Here is a 20,531-nt window from a genome sequence, read left to right on the forward strand (position 1 = left end):
TATGCATTGTTCAACCTCTTATGTTTTACATTTTGGAAGGTTTGATACCCCAGGAATGTCTCGCCAAATGGCAAAACCTCAACTGTATTTTAATTACTATGAATTTAACTTCGATTATATTAAAACTCGGATCGGTGAGAAGGAAAAATGTTGATCAGACAATTACATGTACGAGAACGGAAATTTGGGGTTCCCACAAGTAAAGTAAGGTCGCCATTGTGAGTGGGTGAAAAGTAATTTGCAACCCTGTCATTAATTAATAGATCTCTATGTTTGAATTTGATCTTGCTGCAATTTTTCCCGTTTTGCACTTTCTAAGTGCAATTTTTCTATCATTCTGTTTGTTTTCTGTACTAAAATAATATCATGTCGAATAAGTTGAAACTGTCTTTTCAAGCTGTTGAATATGGTGACTTCCTATGCTCTTGATATCTTACTTTGTGCATGTCTAAATAAGGTAAACCTTACTCCGTTTTGTAACATGCAACAGAATGTCTTAAACCTGGCTTCCATAGCTGGCTAGCTGCAATAATATAGCCCTCTCCAATTATTTTTTTATTCTGGTGTAAAATAAAAGAACATCAAAGAGAGCTACATTATTGCAGCTACAATGTAGGTTTACGTGATCCATGGATCAGCCACTGAACCATTCTTTAATACCTGATCCAGAGACGCACAACTGGAAATTAAAAGATTAAAATCTAAAATAAAGTTCTGTTAATAGATAGATGTCAAACATTACGCTAATTCGTGTTTTCATTTCCCCCACAGATTAGAACATAATGGCAAGTTCTGTTTATGCTTCAACTCCAGAGACAACAAATGCTAACAGAGCTTGTCGTGCTGTACTGGGTCCCTGTACAGATGGACTCAGAGACATACTGTGTTACTACGTCCCACCACAAACATTTTCTCACACCATCAAACTAAAGAAACTCAATCTTCCTCGACTGACTGCAGATCAGCGTGACCTAATATTACCTCGGCATGGCAGTTATACTGGGAACTATGGTGATATGGACATCTCTTTACTGTATATCTTATTGAGGAATATATCTGGCATATCTCCTCACTCCAAGGATTGGAGCAACGATCCCGACCCCAGCGACAGGAGTCTCTTGGCCAACATCGAGAGAATTCAATTAATTCGGAATCGTTGTGTTCACTCATGCAATCCCTCCATGTCCATCACAGACTTTAACTCTATCTGGTCCACCATTAGATCGACAATGGCAGATCTGGATGCCTTTCTTGTGAATGGAAACAAATATGAAAAGGAGGTAGATTTCCTACGTCACGAGTTGATGGACCCTGAACATGACCTACATTATGAAGAAGAACTGAGGAAGCAAGTGGAGGAAGATAAGAAGACAATGGAAATGGTGGTCAACCTTGAGAGTAAGTCAAAATTCTGGAATAATTTCTGAATTATCCCAATATTTCTGTATCATATAAATTTATAGATACTGACAATGTGTAACTTTCTAGGAATAAAAGTTCTACACTTAACATGTATAAACACTGAGGATATGTAACTTTCTAGGAATAAAAACACTACACTTTACATGTATAAACACTGAGAAAGTGTAACTTTCTAGGAATAAAAGTACTACAATCTACTTGTATAAACACTGAAAATGTGTAACTTTCTTGGAATAAAAGTTCTACACTTTACATGTACATACACTGAAAATGTGTAACTTTCTAGGAATAAATGTACTACACTTTACATGTACATACACTGAAAATGTGTAACTTTCTAGGAATAAAAGTACTACACTGTTCATGTATAAACACTGAGAAAGTGTAATTTTCAAGGAATAAAAGTACTACACTTTACATGCATAAACACTTAGGATATGTAACTTTCTAGGAATAAAAGTTCTACAGTTTGCATTGTATATACACTGAAAATGTGTAACTTTCTAGGAATAAAAGTACTACACTTTACATGTATATACACTGAAAATGTGTAACTTTCTAGGAATAAAAGTTCTACACTTTACATGCATAAACACTGAAAATGTGTAACTTTCTAGGAATAAAAGTACTGCACTTTACATGCATAAACACTGAGGATATGTAACTTTCTAGGAATAACTTTAGAAAGGTCACTGTAGATGAGTACAGTATTGTACAGAAATCTTAGAATGTGTGTTTCTTAGACTTGTTTTTGATTATCTGTTTACAGGTAGGATAGAAGAAACGGCAGAGGAGACCAGGAGATTGGATGGTACAGTTTATGTATCTAGAGAGAGAGAGAGAGAGAGAGAGAGAATTGGAAAAGTACTAACATTTATATATTTTTAAAACACTGAGAATTTTTCAAATTTCTAGTGAATCAATGGAACTCCTCTGGGTACAGTATTGTACAGTAATGTCAGAATATTTGTATCATAGTAATCATTTGTCATCATGTGTTTACAGGGAGGTTGGAAGACACATCAGAGAGAGTGGAGAAGTTGGATGGTACAGTATATAACTTCATGATTGTGTTGATAAAATGAACACTGAAAATACACATCATCATACATGTACATTAGAATTCACGGCACTGTTAATACAAACATATCAATGGTCAGGGTTAGAATTAATTCATGGCACCATTATTATTTGACCCAACATGTCTGGGCTAATTCATTATAATTAACAATCAACAGTACAACAAACATACCTTCCTCAGTAACTTACTTACTTACTTAGTCCTCTTCGTGCTGGTTTGCACATAAGGCTTCCACTAGAGACTTCCAGTATGCTCTGTCTTGAGACCAAGTCTTTATTTGTCCCCAAGTCCATCCCTGTTCCTTCATCTCTCTTTCTACTGCTCTCCTCCATGTCTCTTTTGGGCGACCTCTTTTTCTCTTCCCTGCTGGTGTCCATCTTTGAGCAACATGTGGGATCGATGTGGGATCCATTCTCAAAACATGGCCTAGCCAGCGCCACCTCCTCTTCTTAATTTCCTCTGATACTGCTGTTGTTTTAGTTTTGTTGTAAATTTCTCTGTTTGATATTCTATTTGGCCAAAAAACTTATAGAATTCTTAGAATTCTTCTTAAACATCTCCTCAGTAAACTATCTGTTAATAATCCTCATCTTGTCCTTGTGTAAAAGAATTCAATCAGTGTTTGAGTGAAGAACTCGATCAGTGAAGAACTCAATCAGTGAAGAATTCAATCAGTCAAGAACTCGATCAGTGAAGAACTCAATCAGTCAAGAACTCAATCAGTAAAGAACTCGATCAGTCAAGAATACAATCAGTGAAGAACTCAATCAGTGAAGAATTCAATCAGTTAAGATCTCAATCAATGAAGAATGAACATTTTCCACGTGTTTAAAGTCATACTTTACACGTAATCTATTCTTTTATTATTACCTTATATGTAAATCTCCCTTACATAAGGGGAGATTTCAAGGTCACAGAATAGTATTAATATTACTGTTGAGAATGAATTTACAAAAATGAAGATCTAGACAATATCAAAATATGAACATCTGACAGCCATGTTTCAGGTTTATATAGAGCTTAAAGCTTCATAGCAGTACTGAATGAAATATTATGATAAATTACACTTGTATGAACATCTGACAGCCATGTTCAAGTTCACAGATAAGTTCAAATGTAGCTTCATAGCAGTACTGAATGAAATATGATAAATTACACAATAAAAGAACATCAGACAGGCATGTTAAAGTTCATATATATAGCTTAAAGCTTCATAGCAGTACTGAATGAAATATTATGATAAATTATAAATGAAAATCCGACAGCCATGTTCAAGTTCATATGTAGCTTCATAGCAGTACTGAATGATTGATTAATGGATGTTTTCTGCCACACTCAACAATTTTTCAGTTATATGGTGGCACCCAGTTTTTATTGGTGGAAGAGAGAACCCTAGATATAATGCACCTGGGAAGAGACCACCGACCTTCTGAAAGTAAACTGGGAAACTTTCTCACTTACCGGCGAGAGCGGGATTCGAACCCGCGCCGACAGAGGTGAGAGGCCGTGTGATTTTGAGCACGATGCTCTAACCACTTGGCCATGGAGTACTGAATGAAATATTATGATAAATTACACTTATAGGAACATATTACAGCCATGTTCAAGTTCATATGTAGCTTCATAGCAATACTGAATGAAATATGACATTTTCCCTGAGATACAGAAACAGGGCATTGACACTGGACCTACATGTACTTAAAGGGACATGGACACGATTTTAACTGAAAATTTTCAAATTTTGTTTTTCCATTTTCAATGTTTAGAATGCTTAACTAAGGTATTTGTAATGGTTAGAAAAAAATTGAATATCAGTTGTCAAGGTACATGGGAGATACAGAGCTCACAATTTTCTGTGAAGTGTAAACAAGGCTCGTGCCATGTTCCTAGAAATACCTTAAGCATTGTAAACAATAAAAATGGGAAAATAAAATTAGAAAATTTTCAGCTGAAATCATGTCCATGCCCCTTTAAGAGTAAAAACATATAATGGAAAAGTAGACAGTGATGATAAGGTGTCCCAAGTAAAATAGCAAGTAAGAACAGCATATTTGAATTAAAGTTAAATTCTTCCAAGCGTCGCATGTTTTTACTAATAATCATTTGTCAATACATAATCATTGTATCATGTGGAAATCCTTGATTAACTATTACGTCGTCATACAAGTGACGTAGACTATTATTATCCGCTCGACTGTTAGTTGTTTATCACTTTAGCACAGTTGAAAGATGCACTCAAATCATTTGCAGTTTGGGCTTGATATGTCGACAGTGATATGTGATTCAGACTGGTACAATATCCTCTCCCATTTAGCAATTTCCAAAATTTCAACTCAAATGTTGGGCATTTCCCACATTCACTACCAAATCTTGTCTAAATGAGGCAAAATATCCTACCTTCTGTATCAAAATCCTAAATCTGCAACTAGTTACATTTTGGAATATGCCTTGATCAATACAAAATATTGTCATCTTTCACCTGTGCCATGTTTATATGTACACCCGTTGGATTTCTTTATTCTAAATGATTATGCACATCACGGGCGATTTCAAGGTCAAAATGCAATATAAAAATTACTCTGGTGTATACTGCATATAAAAACGTGAGACATATACCAAGGAAAACTGAAGAAGAAAAATCATCTGACAGACAGGTTTACACATACAGCTTGAACACTAGATAATGGTACTAAATAGCAAGAAAATATTATGAAGTTTTTCCTGTGATACAACTATAGAACTGTACCTCATGACTTACTTTTATATTGTGTCGTCATATAGTGTGAAGTGCTCTGATGCATTTTGTGATTTTTGTTTTAAAGGGACTGGTTCATGTTTTTTGAACAAAATATTCTCATGTTTCATGTTAAATATAAAAAATATAAACCGTTGCAGCCAAAATTTTGACCTTGTGAATGCAAGGATAAAGGCAATATTTTAGCCTTAATTCTGTGTTATGTAAACAAAAACTGAAGTCTTTTTATGTTTACAAACAACACGTGAAATATTAAGTTTGTAATTTAAGGCATCTTTATTTTGCACAGTCACAAATTTTATCTTTTGGATAACACATTTTCCCTAAAGAATACTCGAAATGTGATAGATATGACAAACTTCAATCGATGTCCATTTCTTTTGAAAGCTTTGTAAGCAATGATATATACTGCAGTCTTTGTTTATAAATTAACAAATGATAAACTCTCTGGATATAAATTGAGCTTCTGTGATAATGTATAATCTTAATGGTTTTGTAAGTCCTTTCAAATACGTTAGGCAGTAGGATTTGATCATAAAAAGTGAAAAACAAAATATGGTTAAAAATCACGAGCCAGTTGCTTTAACCTAGCTACTTGGGACACCTTAACCCCATTGTGTACTGCACTTTGTATTTATATAAACACTTATCTGATATAGTTCTTATCAACATACTATTGCATTTAGAGGACTGTTGGAGAAGCCTTAAAGGTGTTTATTAAAATATTACATAAAAATGTTTGTGCTTTAAGTAAATCAGTATATTTTTTGTTACAGATAAAATGGAGAAACTAACAAAGTCCCCCATTCCACCAAATGTAAGAGGTATGTCGATAAAAAAAACCAATCATTTATACAGAGCCTTTTTATCAGGTTCGCCTGATTCGCTCAGCTGACCTATTGCAATCTGTCTGCGTCCGCCATCTTTTGTGGTGCATTATCAATTGAACATTTGAACTTAAATGCATAGTTGTGCAGAACAGGAAGTCCTCTGCCAAAATTGTGTATTGCATGATCTTCGGGGTAGATGCTCTGACTCTAGGGCAGGGCCAAAGTAGATACATATATATAGTGTTTATGTATATAACATTTGAATAACTTCTTTAATGCTATTGATATTAGATTGAACGTAAATCTATATTTACAAGGAGCAGGTAGCCCTTTATCAATATTGTAAAGTTCATGATCCCATGACAAGGGGTTTTGGTAATAGGGTGGGGCCAAAATCCTGTGGGAATCCAAGTTAGAATAAGTCCTCAGTACTCATTGCTTGTGAGGCAAATAAATTGGGTAGTCCTTTGGATGAGACCTTACCAACCGAGGCTTCATGTCACAGCAGGTGTAGCGTGATAAAGATGACTTCCTGCTCAAAGGCCATAAATGCCGAGCATAGGCCTAAATTTTGCAGCCCGTCACCTGCAATGGTGACATCTCCATATGAGTGAAAAATTCTCGAAAAATACATTAAACAATAAACAACCAATCAACCAAAATGGCCAGTGATTATATGTATGTGTTAACAATTGAAGAGATTTAACTTTCATAACTATATATCATTCCAATTCTTTTCATATTTAGTATGAAGCAACTTTGAGACAATTTGGCTTATGAGGTGGGGCAACAATTGACCAATTTTCAAAACTCTTTACAATTACACATCTGTAGGGAAAATTAAATGCATAGTCATATACAGTAGAAACATCTAGCTCTACCAAAATTGTAAATTCCATGATCCCAGGGGGTAGAGGCTCTGAGTGCAGAGCTGGGCCAAACTTTGCATATAGAGTTTTTGTGTAAAATATTCTGTAACACCATTGATACAAAAATGACAGTAAATGGATATTTAGAGGGAGCTGATAACTATCTACAAAAATTGTCAGTCATTATCCCATGGGTAGAGGTATTTAATTTCAGGGTGGGTTGAAAGTGGTCATAGTATTTTTAAGTGTGTGTGTGTGTGTGTGAACAATTGAAGATTTTCAACTTGATATGCAGGACCTGAATTTAAAGGACACATCTCATGTTTTCAAAGTATACAATATTACATGCATTTTGTCTTCTTTATGCGTATAGTAATTAATTCTAATAGTTCGTTCGCCGAAATTTTGCAATAATTAACCACAATACAGACTTAAATCTAAGCCCCGATTTCAAAAAGTCAAGTTAATTAGGTAGGTAGTCACGTGGTACAGTGACGTCACATGCGCCCTTCGGATTGTAAAAGTACTGCGAGATATTATTAAAAACTCAACTTTTAGGGGCCTAATTTATTTACCATGGGCAACATTTAAATCGATGTTGACAAATTGTCCGAGTTTTATATGTGTTCGCCACCAGTGCACACGTAAAACAATGTAAATACCCAAATATAGCGAGTAAAGCGTGTATGAAATCGGCAATATTGTGAGTAAATAATGTTTATATGGGTCGCTGTCTACAAACTGTTTGGGGATGTTATTCCTTTATACATCTGTAATTGGCGCTGTTTTTCTAAAATAAACAGTGCAATCATTATTTATTTTTGGATTAGACAAATTATGATACGTTAAATTGTTGACAACTACATGTAGGCCCTATGCCAAGCTATTGTCATGCATGTATTTCAGAAAGAAAGAAAAAGACAACACACACACAAATCAATAAATATATTCAAATTTAAATTGGTAATCACATTATTTTTATTTTGATAAAGCAATCTTATTACTATTTTTGAATTGTGATCTGCACGTCTTTAGGAATTATAAAGTGGGAGCACGGCGTTATACTGACGCACTCAAGATGCTATGAGTTCAATAAGGAAATGATTTTATAATTCAATTTAAAGTTAGGAAATACAATATTCTATTATTTGTTTAATTAAAAGTTCAATTATTTTGTATCTTTATTTTTTGTTGTTGTAAATCTACCAGTTGGTAGAAGTTACATTGTATCATCGATATATGTTGTTACAAGGTGAAGGTCAGTTGATCCGAGTGTGTATTGAATTTGAAGAGCAAAGCAGAATGTATGCTATAGGCCTGCCAGTGCTTATAGCGTTGATATATCCATTTTCTCGCAGTTTATCAGGGTCTCTGTCCAAGCGGTGTTTGAAAAGGTGACTGGGTATGTTTTTTAAGGTAAAGTTCTTGCTCCAACAAAAAAATTATCCACGTCTTTTTTCTCGTACCTTCCTTCGAAAAATTGAAAAATACTCAGTCTAAATCCTTTCTACTGACAACTAGTACACCCGAGCACGGCACAAAACATCTTAATGCATTATTATTTACAAGCTGTTAACGTGATAATTGGTTTTTTGTCGATTAAATCTAATCTGTTTATGAAATGGCTAATAGATGTTTTCAAACCCGAGGGCGCATATGACGCCACACATAATGGCACGTAAACTAGCGAAAGAAAATATGCATATCGCAAGATTTGAATTTCATCGCTTTCAAACTCAAAAACTACGCAAAATATTTCATTTAAAACACATTTAAAGTAGTTTTAGGCATAAAAAGAGTTAATTTTGCTGAAAAAATGAAAAAGTTTAGAAACATGCGTTGTGATCCTCATGCAGAGCAGGAAGGCCTAGAGCTACCAAAATTGTGAATTTCATGATCTTCGGGGTAAATGTCTAAATCCAACATGGAGCCAAACTTGGTCTAAGTTGTCATGTGTAAAACATTTAAATAACATCTTTAGTGCTATTGACACTGAATTGAAAGTACATGGTTATTTAGAAGGAACAGGTAGTCCTTTACCAAATTTTTAAATTTCATAATCCCAAGGGTAGGGATTTTGGTTCCAGGGTGAGGCTGAAATTACATGTATGTTTGGTATCACTGGATATGCATTGAAATGGATTAAATCCCATCTTAGTGATAGATATCAACGTGTTGCCGTAGGTTCATCTTTGTCTGATGCTTGTCTCCTCGTATGTGGTGTACCGCAAGGCTCAGTCCTGGGTCCGAGACGCTACCGTCCTTTTTCAAAACCCTTAGGGGAAGTATGCAGACGTCATGATATGACGTATCATATATATGCCGATGACACACAGATCTATATCATCGTTGAACCTAGTGAGTGACAATTGGACTGATATGTCTCAAAGACTCTCAAGTTGTTTATCGGACATACGTATGTGGATGAGTATTAACCTCCTCAAACTAAAACTGAACTTGTAGCCTTCGCACCAAAACACAAACTTAAAGATATGAGCAGTTTTGATCTTGAATTTGATGATTATGTTGTAAGTGATTCATCTTTCGTAAAAAATTTAGGCATATTCTTTGACAAATCCCTTACCATGGAAAAAGTATGTCTCTCTATTTCCCGATCAGCATATGTGAACATTCACAGAATTGGCTGTATCTGTTCATTTATCAATGATGACGCATGTAAAACTCTAGTAAACTCGCTAGTTATACCCCCCGCAACAAGTTGTGGGGGGGGGTATACTGGAATCGGGTTGTCCGTCCGTCCGTCCGTCCGTCCGTCCGTCTGTAGACGCAATGGTTTCCGGACTCTAAAGCATTATCCTTTCCACCTACCATCACCATATCATACATATGGACTACCCATGGGATGAAGATGTTCCCTATCGATTTTGGAGTCAAAAGGTCAAAGGTCAAGCGCACTGGACATCGAAGTAGCAATATGGTTTCCGGGCTCTAAAGCGTTATCCTTTCCACCTACAGTCACCATATCATATATATGGACTACCCATGGGATGAAGATGTTCCCTATTGATTTTGGGGTCAAAAGGTCAAAGGTCACGCACACTGGACATCGAAGTAGCAATATGGTTTCCGGGCTCTAAAGCATTATCCTTTCCACCTACAGTCACCATATCATACATATGGACTACCCTTGGGATGAAGATGTTCCCTATCGATTTTGGGGTCAAAAGGTCAAAGGTCACGCGCACTGGACATTGAAGTAGCAATATGGTTTCCGGGCTCTAAAGCGTTATCCTTTCCACCTACAGTCACCATATCATACATATGGACTACCCGTGGGATGAAGATGTTCCCTATCGATTTTGGGGTCAAAAGGTCAGAGGTCATGCGCACTGGACATCGAAGTAGCAACACTCAGAAAAGAGATAGTTTATACCTATTACCAACACCCTTTGGGAGATTGGGGTAAGCGGGGGGTATTCTTAGTGAGCATTGCTCACAGTACCTCTTGTTACATCCAGATTAGATTACGGAAATGCATTGCTTTATGGTGTTCATTCTAAACACACCAGCAAACTTCAAAGGGCACAAAACACAGCTGCAAGATTAATAACACGCTCAAAAAAATCCGACCATATTGCTCCTGTTCTAATAGATCTTCACTGGCTCCCAGTTGAATACAGAATTCAATATAAGATACTTCTTCATACTTTCAAATCTCTCAACATCCTATCTCCAGTTTACATAAAGGATATCCTAACAGTTTACAATCCCACACAATCACTAAGATCCGATCTCTGCATCTTCTCCAGGTACCTCGGACACGTACGAAAACATATGGGAATCGACGTTTGGACAAGGCTGCATCGAGGCTCTGGAATTCTCTGCCTTTTAAACTCAGACAATGTACTTCATTGTCTAATTTTAAAGTGGACCTCGAAACGCATCTCTTTAGATTAGCTTTTAATTTGTGATTATTTTTATATACTTAGGTGCTCTTACATACAGCTCTTACAGTGCTGTTAACAAAAAAAAAATTATACCTATGTCCTTTTTATGTATTTAATTATTCCTAAGGGTTGTTTCAAATTGTTTCATATGTTATTAGGGTAATCATATCATTACATTGGCGCTATATATTAATAATAATGTTTATGCATTTTAATTCTGACACTATGAATATTTTATTCACATGTATGTGCACATCGATTTTATATTATCTTTTCTTTTACATTTGTAAAGCGCTTAAGAGAACTAATGTTTGATAGGGCGCTATATAAATCTTTTAATTACTATTACAATCATAAGTGATTATTCTCCATCATTTGAAAGTCTTAATTCTGATCACATTTTGTCGGTTGTCTGTCCGTAAACTTTTAACATTATTTACTTCTCCAGAACCGCTGGACCGATTTCCATCAAGCTTACCAGAACTCATTCTGAAGAGGAATAAATAAATTAATTTTGTTAAAATAAAGGACCATGCTTTCTCTGAAGGGGAGGTAATCAACAAGAGACAAAAATAGGATGCAGTCTTTTAGAAATCTTCTTAAGAACCACTGGGCCAGAAAAGTTGAAATATATATGAATACTTTCTGACATAGTTTATACTAAAGTTTGTTCAAGTCATAGAATTACATCTATAGCACATTATTAATTAAGTCTCCCTTAAATACCTGAGATATAGTGCTGAATTACACGTCTATAGCACATTATTAATTAAGTCTCCCTTAAATACCTGAGATATAGTGCTGAATTACACGTCTATAGCACATTATTAAGTCTCCCTTAAATATCTGAGATATAGTGCTGAATTACATCTATAGCACATTATTAAGTCTCCCTTAAATACCTGAGATATAGTGCAGAATTACACGTCTATAGCACATTATTAAGTCTCCCTTAAATACCTGAGATATAGTGCTGAATTACACGTCTATAGCACATTATTAAGTCTCCCTTAAATATCTGAGATATAGTGCTGAATTACGACTATAGCACATTATTAAGTCTCCCTTAAATATCTGAGATATGGTGCTGAATTACACGTCTATAGCACATTATTAAGTCTCCCTTAAATATCTTAGATATAGTGCTGAATTACGTCTATAGCACATTATTAATTAAGTCTCCCTTAAATACCTGAGATATAGTGCTGAATTACACGTCTATAGCACATTATTAAGTCTCCCTTAAATACCTGAGATATAGTGCTGAATTACACGTCTATAGCACATTATTAAGTCTCCCTTAAATATCTGAGATATAGTGCTGAATTACGTCTATTATAGCACATTATTAATTAAGTCTCCCTTAAATACCTGAGATATAGTGCTGAATTACGTCTATAGCACATTATTAAGTCTCCCTTAAATACCTGAGATATAGTGCTGAATTACGTCTATAGCACATTATTAATTAAGTCTCCCTTAAATACCCGGGATATAGTGCTGAATTACACGTCTATAGCACATTATTAAGTCTCCCTTAAATATCTGAGATATAGTGCTGAATTACGTCTATAGCACATTATTAATTAAGTCTCCCTTAAATACCTGAGATATAGTGCTGAATTACATCTATAGCACATTATTAATTAAGTCTCCCTTAAATACCCGGGATATAGTGCTGAATTACACATCTATAGCACATTATTAAGTCTCCCTTAAATATCTTAGATATAGTGCTGAATTACGTCTATAGCACATTATTAATTAAGTCTCCCTTAAATACCTGAGATATAGTGCTGAATTACATCTATAGCACATTATTAATTAAGTCTCCCTTAAATACCTGAGATATAGTGCTGAATTACATCTATAGCACATTATTAATTATGTCTCCCTTAAATACCCGGGATATAGTGCTGAATTGCACGTCTATAGCACATTATTAAGTCTCCCTTAAATATCTGAGATATAGTGCTGAATTACGTCTATAGCACATTATTAATTAAGTCTCCCTTAAATACCTGAGATATAGTGCTGAATTACGTCTATAGCACATTATTAAGTCTCCCTTAAATACCTGAGATATAGTGCTGAATTACATCTATAGCACATTATTAAGTCTCCCTTAAATATCTGAGATATGGTGCTGAATTACGTCTATAGCACATTATTAAGTCTCCCTTAAATATCTGAGATATAGTGCTGGATTACGTCTATAGCACATTATTAATTAAGTCTCCCTTAAATACCTGAGATATAGTGCTGAATTACACGTCTATAGCACATTATTAAGTCTCCCTTAAATACCTGAGATATAGTGCTGAATTACACGTCTATAGCACATTATTAAGTCTCCCTTAAATATCTGAGATATAGTGCTGAATTACGTCTATAGCACATTATTAATTAAGTCTCCCTTAAATACCTGAGATATAGTGCTGAATTACGTCTATAGCACATTATTAAGTCTCCCTTAAATACCTGAGATATAGTGCTGAATTACGTCTATAGCACATTATTAATTAAGTCTCCCTTAAATACCCGGGATATAGTGCTGAATTACACGTCTATAGCACATTATTAAGTCTCCCTTAAATATCTGAGATATAGTGCTGAATTACGTCTATAGCACATTATTAATTAAGTCTCCCTTAAATACCTGAGATATAGTGCTGAATTACATCTATAGCACATTATTAATTAAGTCTCCCTTAAATACCTGAGATATAGTGCTGAATTACACGTCTATAGCACATTATTAAGTCTCCCTTAAATATCTGAGATATAGTGCTGAATTACGTCTATAGCACATTATTAATTAAGTCTCCCTTAAATACCTGAGATATAGTGCTGAATTACACGTCTATAGCACATTATTAATTAAGTCTCCCTTAAATACCCGGGATATAGTGCTGAATTACACGTCTATAGCACATTATTAAGTCTCCCTTAAATATCTGAGATATAGTGCTGAATTACGTCTATAGCACATTATTAATTAAGTCTCCCTTAAATACCTGAGATATAGTGCTGAATTACATCTATAGCACATTATTAATTAAGTCTCCCTTAAATACCCGGGATATAGTGCTGAATTACACGTCAGTAGCACATTATTAAGTCTCCCTTATATACCTGAGATATGGTGCTGAATTAAGTCTATAGCACATTATTAATTAAGTCTCCCTTAAATACCTGAGATATAGTGCTGAATTACATCTATAGCACATTATTAATTAAGTCTCCCTTAAATACCCGGGATATAGTGCTGAATTACACGTCAATATCACATTATTAATTATGTCTCCCTTAAATACTCGGGATATAGTGCTGAATTACACGTCAATAGCACATTATTAATTGGAATCCATTTTCAATGTAACCTATTGTGTATTAGTCCCATTATGGTGTATTTTATATGCTTCATTCTACCACATCTAATTGTGCTTTATGTAATTAAACATCGTCATTGATACTCAAGTGTTTCGTTAATATGTAATTTCAGAGCAATACGATAGTGATGTTCAGAAATGGAGAGAGGAAGACAAGCTTTACTATGAAATCCACAGTTTCCCGTTAGTGATGCAGAAAGTGAGGAACCAACCTTGTGTGACGTTTGTTGGTGTACCGGGATCTGGGAAGTCCGCGACAGCTCACCACATCGCCCTCAAGCTCCAGGAGGAAGGTTACGAGGTTGTACCAGTTGATGAAATCAGAGAGATAAAGCAATACTGTGACACAAAGAATCCACAGGTGTTTGTTATTGATGATGTGGTGGGTGTCTTTGGCCTCCAGAAAACTAAATTAGATGTGTTGACTGATTATGAACAGAAAATAACAAGCCCTTGCATGTATAAGTCTAGGACTTTGATGACATGTAGAGAGGCTGTGTTCAATGAGATAAAATTTTACAAACCATTCCTGACGAAAGAAGAGACAGTGATTAAGTTACACAGTTCTGATAATGCATTAGATAACAATGACAAGAAACAGATTCTCAAGAAGTATGGTTTAAATGTTGATTTAATGTCACCTGCATTACTGAAATCAACAGCTCATATGTTTCCCCTTCTCTGTAAATTGTTTTCAAAGGAAACAAAATTCCAAGCTCTTGGTTCAAAGTTTTTCCTGTGTCCAGTCCAATGTATGATTGATGAACTTGATGATATGCAGAGGCATACCAAACTGAATTATGCAACACTTGTTTTGTGTATGCTAAATGAAAACAGCCTATCAAAAGACATCTTAAAGGATAGGAAAAATGAACATTTTGTGAGCATGAAAAATGACATGTTGGAAAATTGTGAATTAGAAAGCCTGACAGATGCTTTCAAGTTTGTGAAAGCCTTGTCAGCAATGGAGGGGACATACACAAAACAGTGTGGTGCACAATACACATTTATACATAACTCCTTGTTTGAAATCTGTGCTTATCAATATGGCAAACAGTTTCCTGACCAAATGTTGCTGTATATGAGTAGTAGTTATATTGCTAATTATGTCAAACCACAGATAAGTGAACCAGGAATTGTGAACAAAGTGAAAGAGAAACAGAGTGATTCTCAATCTATTGAGGGGGATGAGAGTAACAATGATAGTGAAGGAGAGGAGGAGGAGAGCGATGATAAAAACAGTGAGAGAGAGGAATCATCTGATCTGTGTATAAGGTTACCTGAGGATCAGTACCCACTGTTAGCTGAGAGATTGTACAGAGACATACAGAACATGGAGCTGTATGATGTTTTCAGGAATCGGGTTTTAAAACATCCCCAGGTGTGTCAGGCTTTTATTCGTGTGTTAGAGACAAAGTCATACACAGAATTAAAATCTGTATTTCTGTCCAGTCAGGGAAAGGTAGATAAGATAGCGAGTAAACAAGAGAGTGTGAAGAAGGAAAGTGGAGAGAAGAGGGATTGGAGTGAATGGGACAGACAGAGGGCACTGGTGGATGAGAGGTATAAAATAGATCATAAGAGAGAAATACATACAGTATGCATACACAATGTGAGAGTGATCAGCTGGGTGATCTACTATGGACATTATCATATCCTACAGTTCATAGTACAACAGACTGAACGACACGATGAAGTAAGTGAATTGTTTAGGATAACAGGAAATTCTCCACATCAGTCTAAATCTGCGATATACATGAATACATGTAATAAACCTGAAAGTGAAAACATTAGGCTTGTAGAAGAATGTAGATTACTTGTATTGAGTTGTTATAGTGATGATATACAAATATTCAGAGTTTTGCTTCCTTTTTGTAAGAAAGCAGTCAGTGGGATAGGTCTGTGCAGTGGAGGAATTGTTTGGTCTTCTGTACCTCTTACTTCTGCATGTAAAGGAGGGCATATAAGTATAGTGAAGGAGCTGGTGAAGTTGGGGGCTGATGTCAATCTACAGAAAATATGGGGGAGTACACCACTGATAGCTGCATGTAATCGAGGACATATAAGTATAGTGAAGGAGCTGACGAAGGCGGGGGCTGATGTCAATCTACAGGATAGATGGGAGGATACACCACTGATAGCAGCATGTCAGGGAGGACATGTGAGTACAGTGGAGGAGCTGGTGAAGTTGGGGGCTGATGTCAATCTACAGGGTAGTGAAGGGAATACACCACTGATAGCTACATGTCGGAGAGGACATGTGAGTATAGTGAAGGAGCTGGTGAAGGCGGGGGCTGATGTCAATCTACGGGATAGTGAAGGGAATGCACCATTGATAGCTGCATGTAATGGAGGACATATAAGTATAGTGAAGGAGCTGGTGAAGGCGGGGGCTGATGTCAATCTACGGGATAGTGAAGGGAATGCACCATTGATAGCTGCATGTAATGGAGGACATATAAGTATAGTGAAGGAGCTGGTGAAGGCGGGGGTTGATGTCAATCTACAGAAGAGAAGGAATACACCACTGATAGCTGCATGTCAGAGAGGACATGTGAGTGTGGTGGAGGAGCTGATGAAGTTGGGGGCTGATGTCAATCTACAGGGTAGTGAAGGGAGTACACCACTGATAGCTGCATGTCAGGGAGGACATATGAGTATAGTGAAGGAGCTGATGAAGTTGGGGGCTGATGTCAATCTACAGAATAGAGGGAATACACCACTGATAGATGCATGTAAGAAAGGACATATAAGTATAGTGAAGGAGCTGGTGAAGGCGGGGGCTGATGTCAATCCACAGAATAGCTGGGGGGATACACCACTGATAGCTGCATGTCAGGGAGGACATGTGAGTGTGGTGGAGGAGCTGATGAAGGTTGGGGCTGATGTCAATCTACAGGGTAGTGAAGGGAATACACCACTTATAGCTGCATGTCAGGGAGGACATGTGAGTGTGGTGGAGGAGCTGATGAAGGCGGGGGCTGATGTCAATCCACAGAATAGCTGGAGCGATACACCACTGAAAGCTGCATGTCAGGGAGGACATGTGAGTGTGGTGGAGGAGCTGATGAAGGCGGGGGCTGATGTCAATCCACAGAATAACTGGGGGGATACACCACTGATAGCTGCATGTCAGGGAGGACATGTGAGTGTGGTGGAGGAGCTGATGAAGGTTGGGGCTGATGTCAATCTACAGGGTAGTGAAGGGAATACACCACTGATAGCTGCATGTCAGGGAGGACATGTGAGTGTGGTGGAGGAGCTGATGAAGGCGGGGGCTGATGTCAATCCACAGAATAACTGGGGGGATACACCACTGATAGCTGCATGTCAGGGAGGACATATGAGTATAGTGAAGGAGCTGGTGAAGTTGGGGGCTGATGTCAATCTACAGAGTAGTGAAGGGAGTACACCACTGATAGCTGCATGTCAGGGAGGACATATGAATATAGTGAAGGAGCTGATGAAGTTGGGGGCTGATGTCAATCTACAGAATAGCTGGGGACATACACCAATGATAGCTGCATGTCAGGGAGGACATATGAGTATAGTGAAGGAACTGATGAAGTTTGGGACTGATGTCAATCCACAGAATAGCTGGGGGGATACACCACTGATATATGCATGTCAGGAAGGACGTATAAGTATAGTGAAGGAGCTGATGAAGTTGGGGACTGATGTCAATCTACAGAATAGACAAGGGAATACACCACTGATAGCTGCATGTAATGGAGGACATATAAGTATAGTGAAGGAGCTGGTGAAGTTGGGGGCTGATGTCAATCTACAGAGTAGTGAAGGGAGTACACCACTGATAGCTGCATGTCAGGGAGGACATATGAGTATAGTGAAGGAGCTGGTGAAGTTGGGGGCTGATGTCAATCTACAGAATAGACAAAGGAATACACCACTGATAGATGCATGTCAGGAAGGACATATAAGTATAGTGAAGGAGCTGGTGAAGTTGGGGGCTGATGTCAATCTACAGAATAGAGGGAATACACCACTGATAACTGCAGTAAGACAGGATTCTTTATCGGTAGTGAAATATGTAGTGGAACATGGAGCTGACTGGGTTACGCAGGTTGTTGAAATCGATGTGTCAGCAGTATATAAAGCATTAATACTGAACAAACGAGATATAGTGAAATATCTCATACAGGAACAAAATAAAATCACTCCAGGTCAATGTAAGGGAAATGTACACCTATTTAACTGTCTGGTGGACATCAGACATGCTGGAGTTAAAACAGACATTAGGGGTGATGTGGTGGTGACAAACAGATCAGTGTGGTGTATGGATAAAGAGGGAGATTTGTGGCATACAATCTGTGAGGGAGACTGTGATGTACTGAGACATCTGTTTTGTGTGGGTCTGGATGTCAATCAGTCGATGCAGTTGTATTATAACAACAAAGAGAATAAGACTGATGTGAGACCTCTGTTGTATACACTGATTGATTATGGGTGGTATGATGTTAATTATACAACAGAGAAGGTGGGGATCCTGCTGGGGGCGGGGGCTGACGTCAATGTCAGGGTGAGATATAAAGAGTGTGACTCGGTGTTAGACAGGGAGGGCATGTCTCTTCTAGAGAGGACGAGGAAACAGATGTTTGAGTACAGTCACATTGAGTACATAGCACGAGAGTACAAAGTGATGTGTGAGATAAAGAAACATGTCAGAAGACACTCTGTATAGTCCCTGATAGAATTGTAGAGAGATGTTGTTACTGAGTACAAAAGTGAGATGTATGAGATAAAAAAAGATGTCAGAAGACACTCTGTATAGTCCCTGATAGAATTGTAGAGAGATGTTGTTACTGAGTACAAAAGTGAGATGTCTGAGATAAAGAAAGATGTCAGAAGTCACTCTGTATAGTCCCTGATAGAATTGTAGAGAGATGTTGTTACTGAGTACAAAAGTGAGATGTCTTGAGATAAAGAAAGATGTCAGAAGACACTCTGTATAGTCCCTGATAGAATTGTATAGAGATGTTGTTACTGAGTACAAGAGATAAAGAAACATGTCAGAAGACACTCTGTATAGTCCCTGATAGAATTGTAGAGATATGTTTTTACTGAGTACAAGAGTGAGATGTGTGAGATAAATAAACATGTCAGAAGACACTCTGTATAGTCCCTGATAGAATTGTAGAGAGATGTTGTTACTGAGTACAAAAGTGAGATGTATGAGATAAAAAAAGATGTCAGAAGACACTCTGTATAGTCCCTGATAGAATTGTAGAGAGATGTTGTTACTGAGTACAAAAGTGAGATGTCTGAGATAAATAAACATGTCAGAAGACACTCTGTATAGTTCCTGATAGAATTGTAGAGAGATGTTATTACTGAGTACAAGAGATAAAGAAACATGTCAGAAGACACTCTGTATAGTCCTTGATAGAATTGTAAAGAGATGTTGTTAAGTTACTGGTATCTTTGTACAAGACACTATTTAATGAAAAGAATGGCTTTACAAATCTCTCGTTAATTAAGTTTCCACTTACCTGTGTACAATAACATAGTGTTTCACATATTATTTAAAGATTTGAAAAAAAATACATGTTTAACATTAAAGGTTCATAGAATTCACTGGATTTTTTTCCTATCTTATAATTGTCTAAAAGCATTGATTATAATTAGGTGTATTTGTGTATATTGCTTAATGTCTCTATTTATTTACTGTACATGTTCATTATCCAGGCCTGGAGGGTATAAAACTTTTACCGCACTCATACTCAAACTCAGCCATGTTTGTTTTGAGTACAACTCTGACCAAGCTCTGAAGCATACTTGAAAATATTTGAGCATGTACTTGATATGAGTACGAGAATATTTTTATAAAAGTTTTATAACCTTCACGATTTAGAGCACGGAGTTTGAAAATGTGCTCAAAAAAGTTCATGACCTTCAGGCCAGGTCTTAGAGATAGGGTCCCAAATTCAAACATGGAGTTGAAAATCGGTCAAATTTGAGGAGTTATATTTCGATGCAGGAACCCCATCTTTTGGCCCCAGACACATTAGGGAACCCTCTATGGGTCGCTAGATGCACAATTAGGTCAAAGCAGAGGACTACTTCCACGATTATACATGTACCCTCAGTTGGGCCCTAGGTCATGCCCTTGCCCTTTGATGTTGGCCAATCATATTTTTGCCTGATACTAGTGACAATTTAGCCAGACCTTCCAGCACCCCTATATTTCCTATAAAATCCCTGTAGATTTGACAACCCCCTATGATTTCTTTTTAGCTCACCTGAACCGAAGGTT

At 36.8% G+C, this 20,531-nt stretch overlaps 1 protein-coding gene across 3 annotated transcripts in view; it reads left to right on the forward strand.

Annotated features, from left to right (window-relative positions):
• The window catches only part of LOC125683237 (uncharacterized), a 20,941-nt gene extending 1,089 nt beyond the window's left edge, over positions 1-19,852 (forward strand). For 2 of the 3 annotated variants that reach the window (XM_048924185.2, XM_056142129.1), the window contains 5 exons: positions 772-1,398; positions 2,192-2,233; positions 2,428-2,469; positions 6,035-6,082; positions 14,371-19,852. In XM_048924185.2, coding sequence (XP_048780142.2) covers positions 783-1,398; positions 2,192-2,233; positions 2,428-2,469; positions 6,035-6,082; positions 14,371-18,959 — 5,337 coding nt within the window. In that variant the 5' untranslated portion in view covers positions 772-782 and the 3' untranslated portion in view covers positions 18,960-19,852. Of the gene's footprint in view, positions 1-771; positions 1,399-2,191; positions 2,234-2,427; positions 2,470-2,544; positions 4,000-6,034; positions 6,083-14,370 lie in introns of those variants that run through there. The other variant, XM_056142130.1, reaches the window with a different exon arrangement.
• The last annotated feature ends 679 nt before the right edge of the window (positions 19,853-20,531 follow it).

This window comes from Ostrea edulis, chromosome 6 (assembly GCF_947568905.1).
Source record: "Ostrea edulis chromosome 6, xbOstEdul1.1, whole genome shotgun sequence".
Classification (NCBI taxonomy): Eukaryota; Metazoa; Mollusca; class Bivalvia; order Ostreida; family Ostreidae; genus Ostrea; species Ostrea edulis.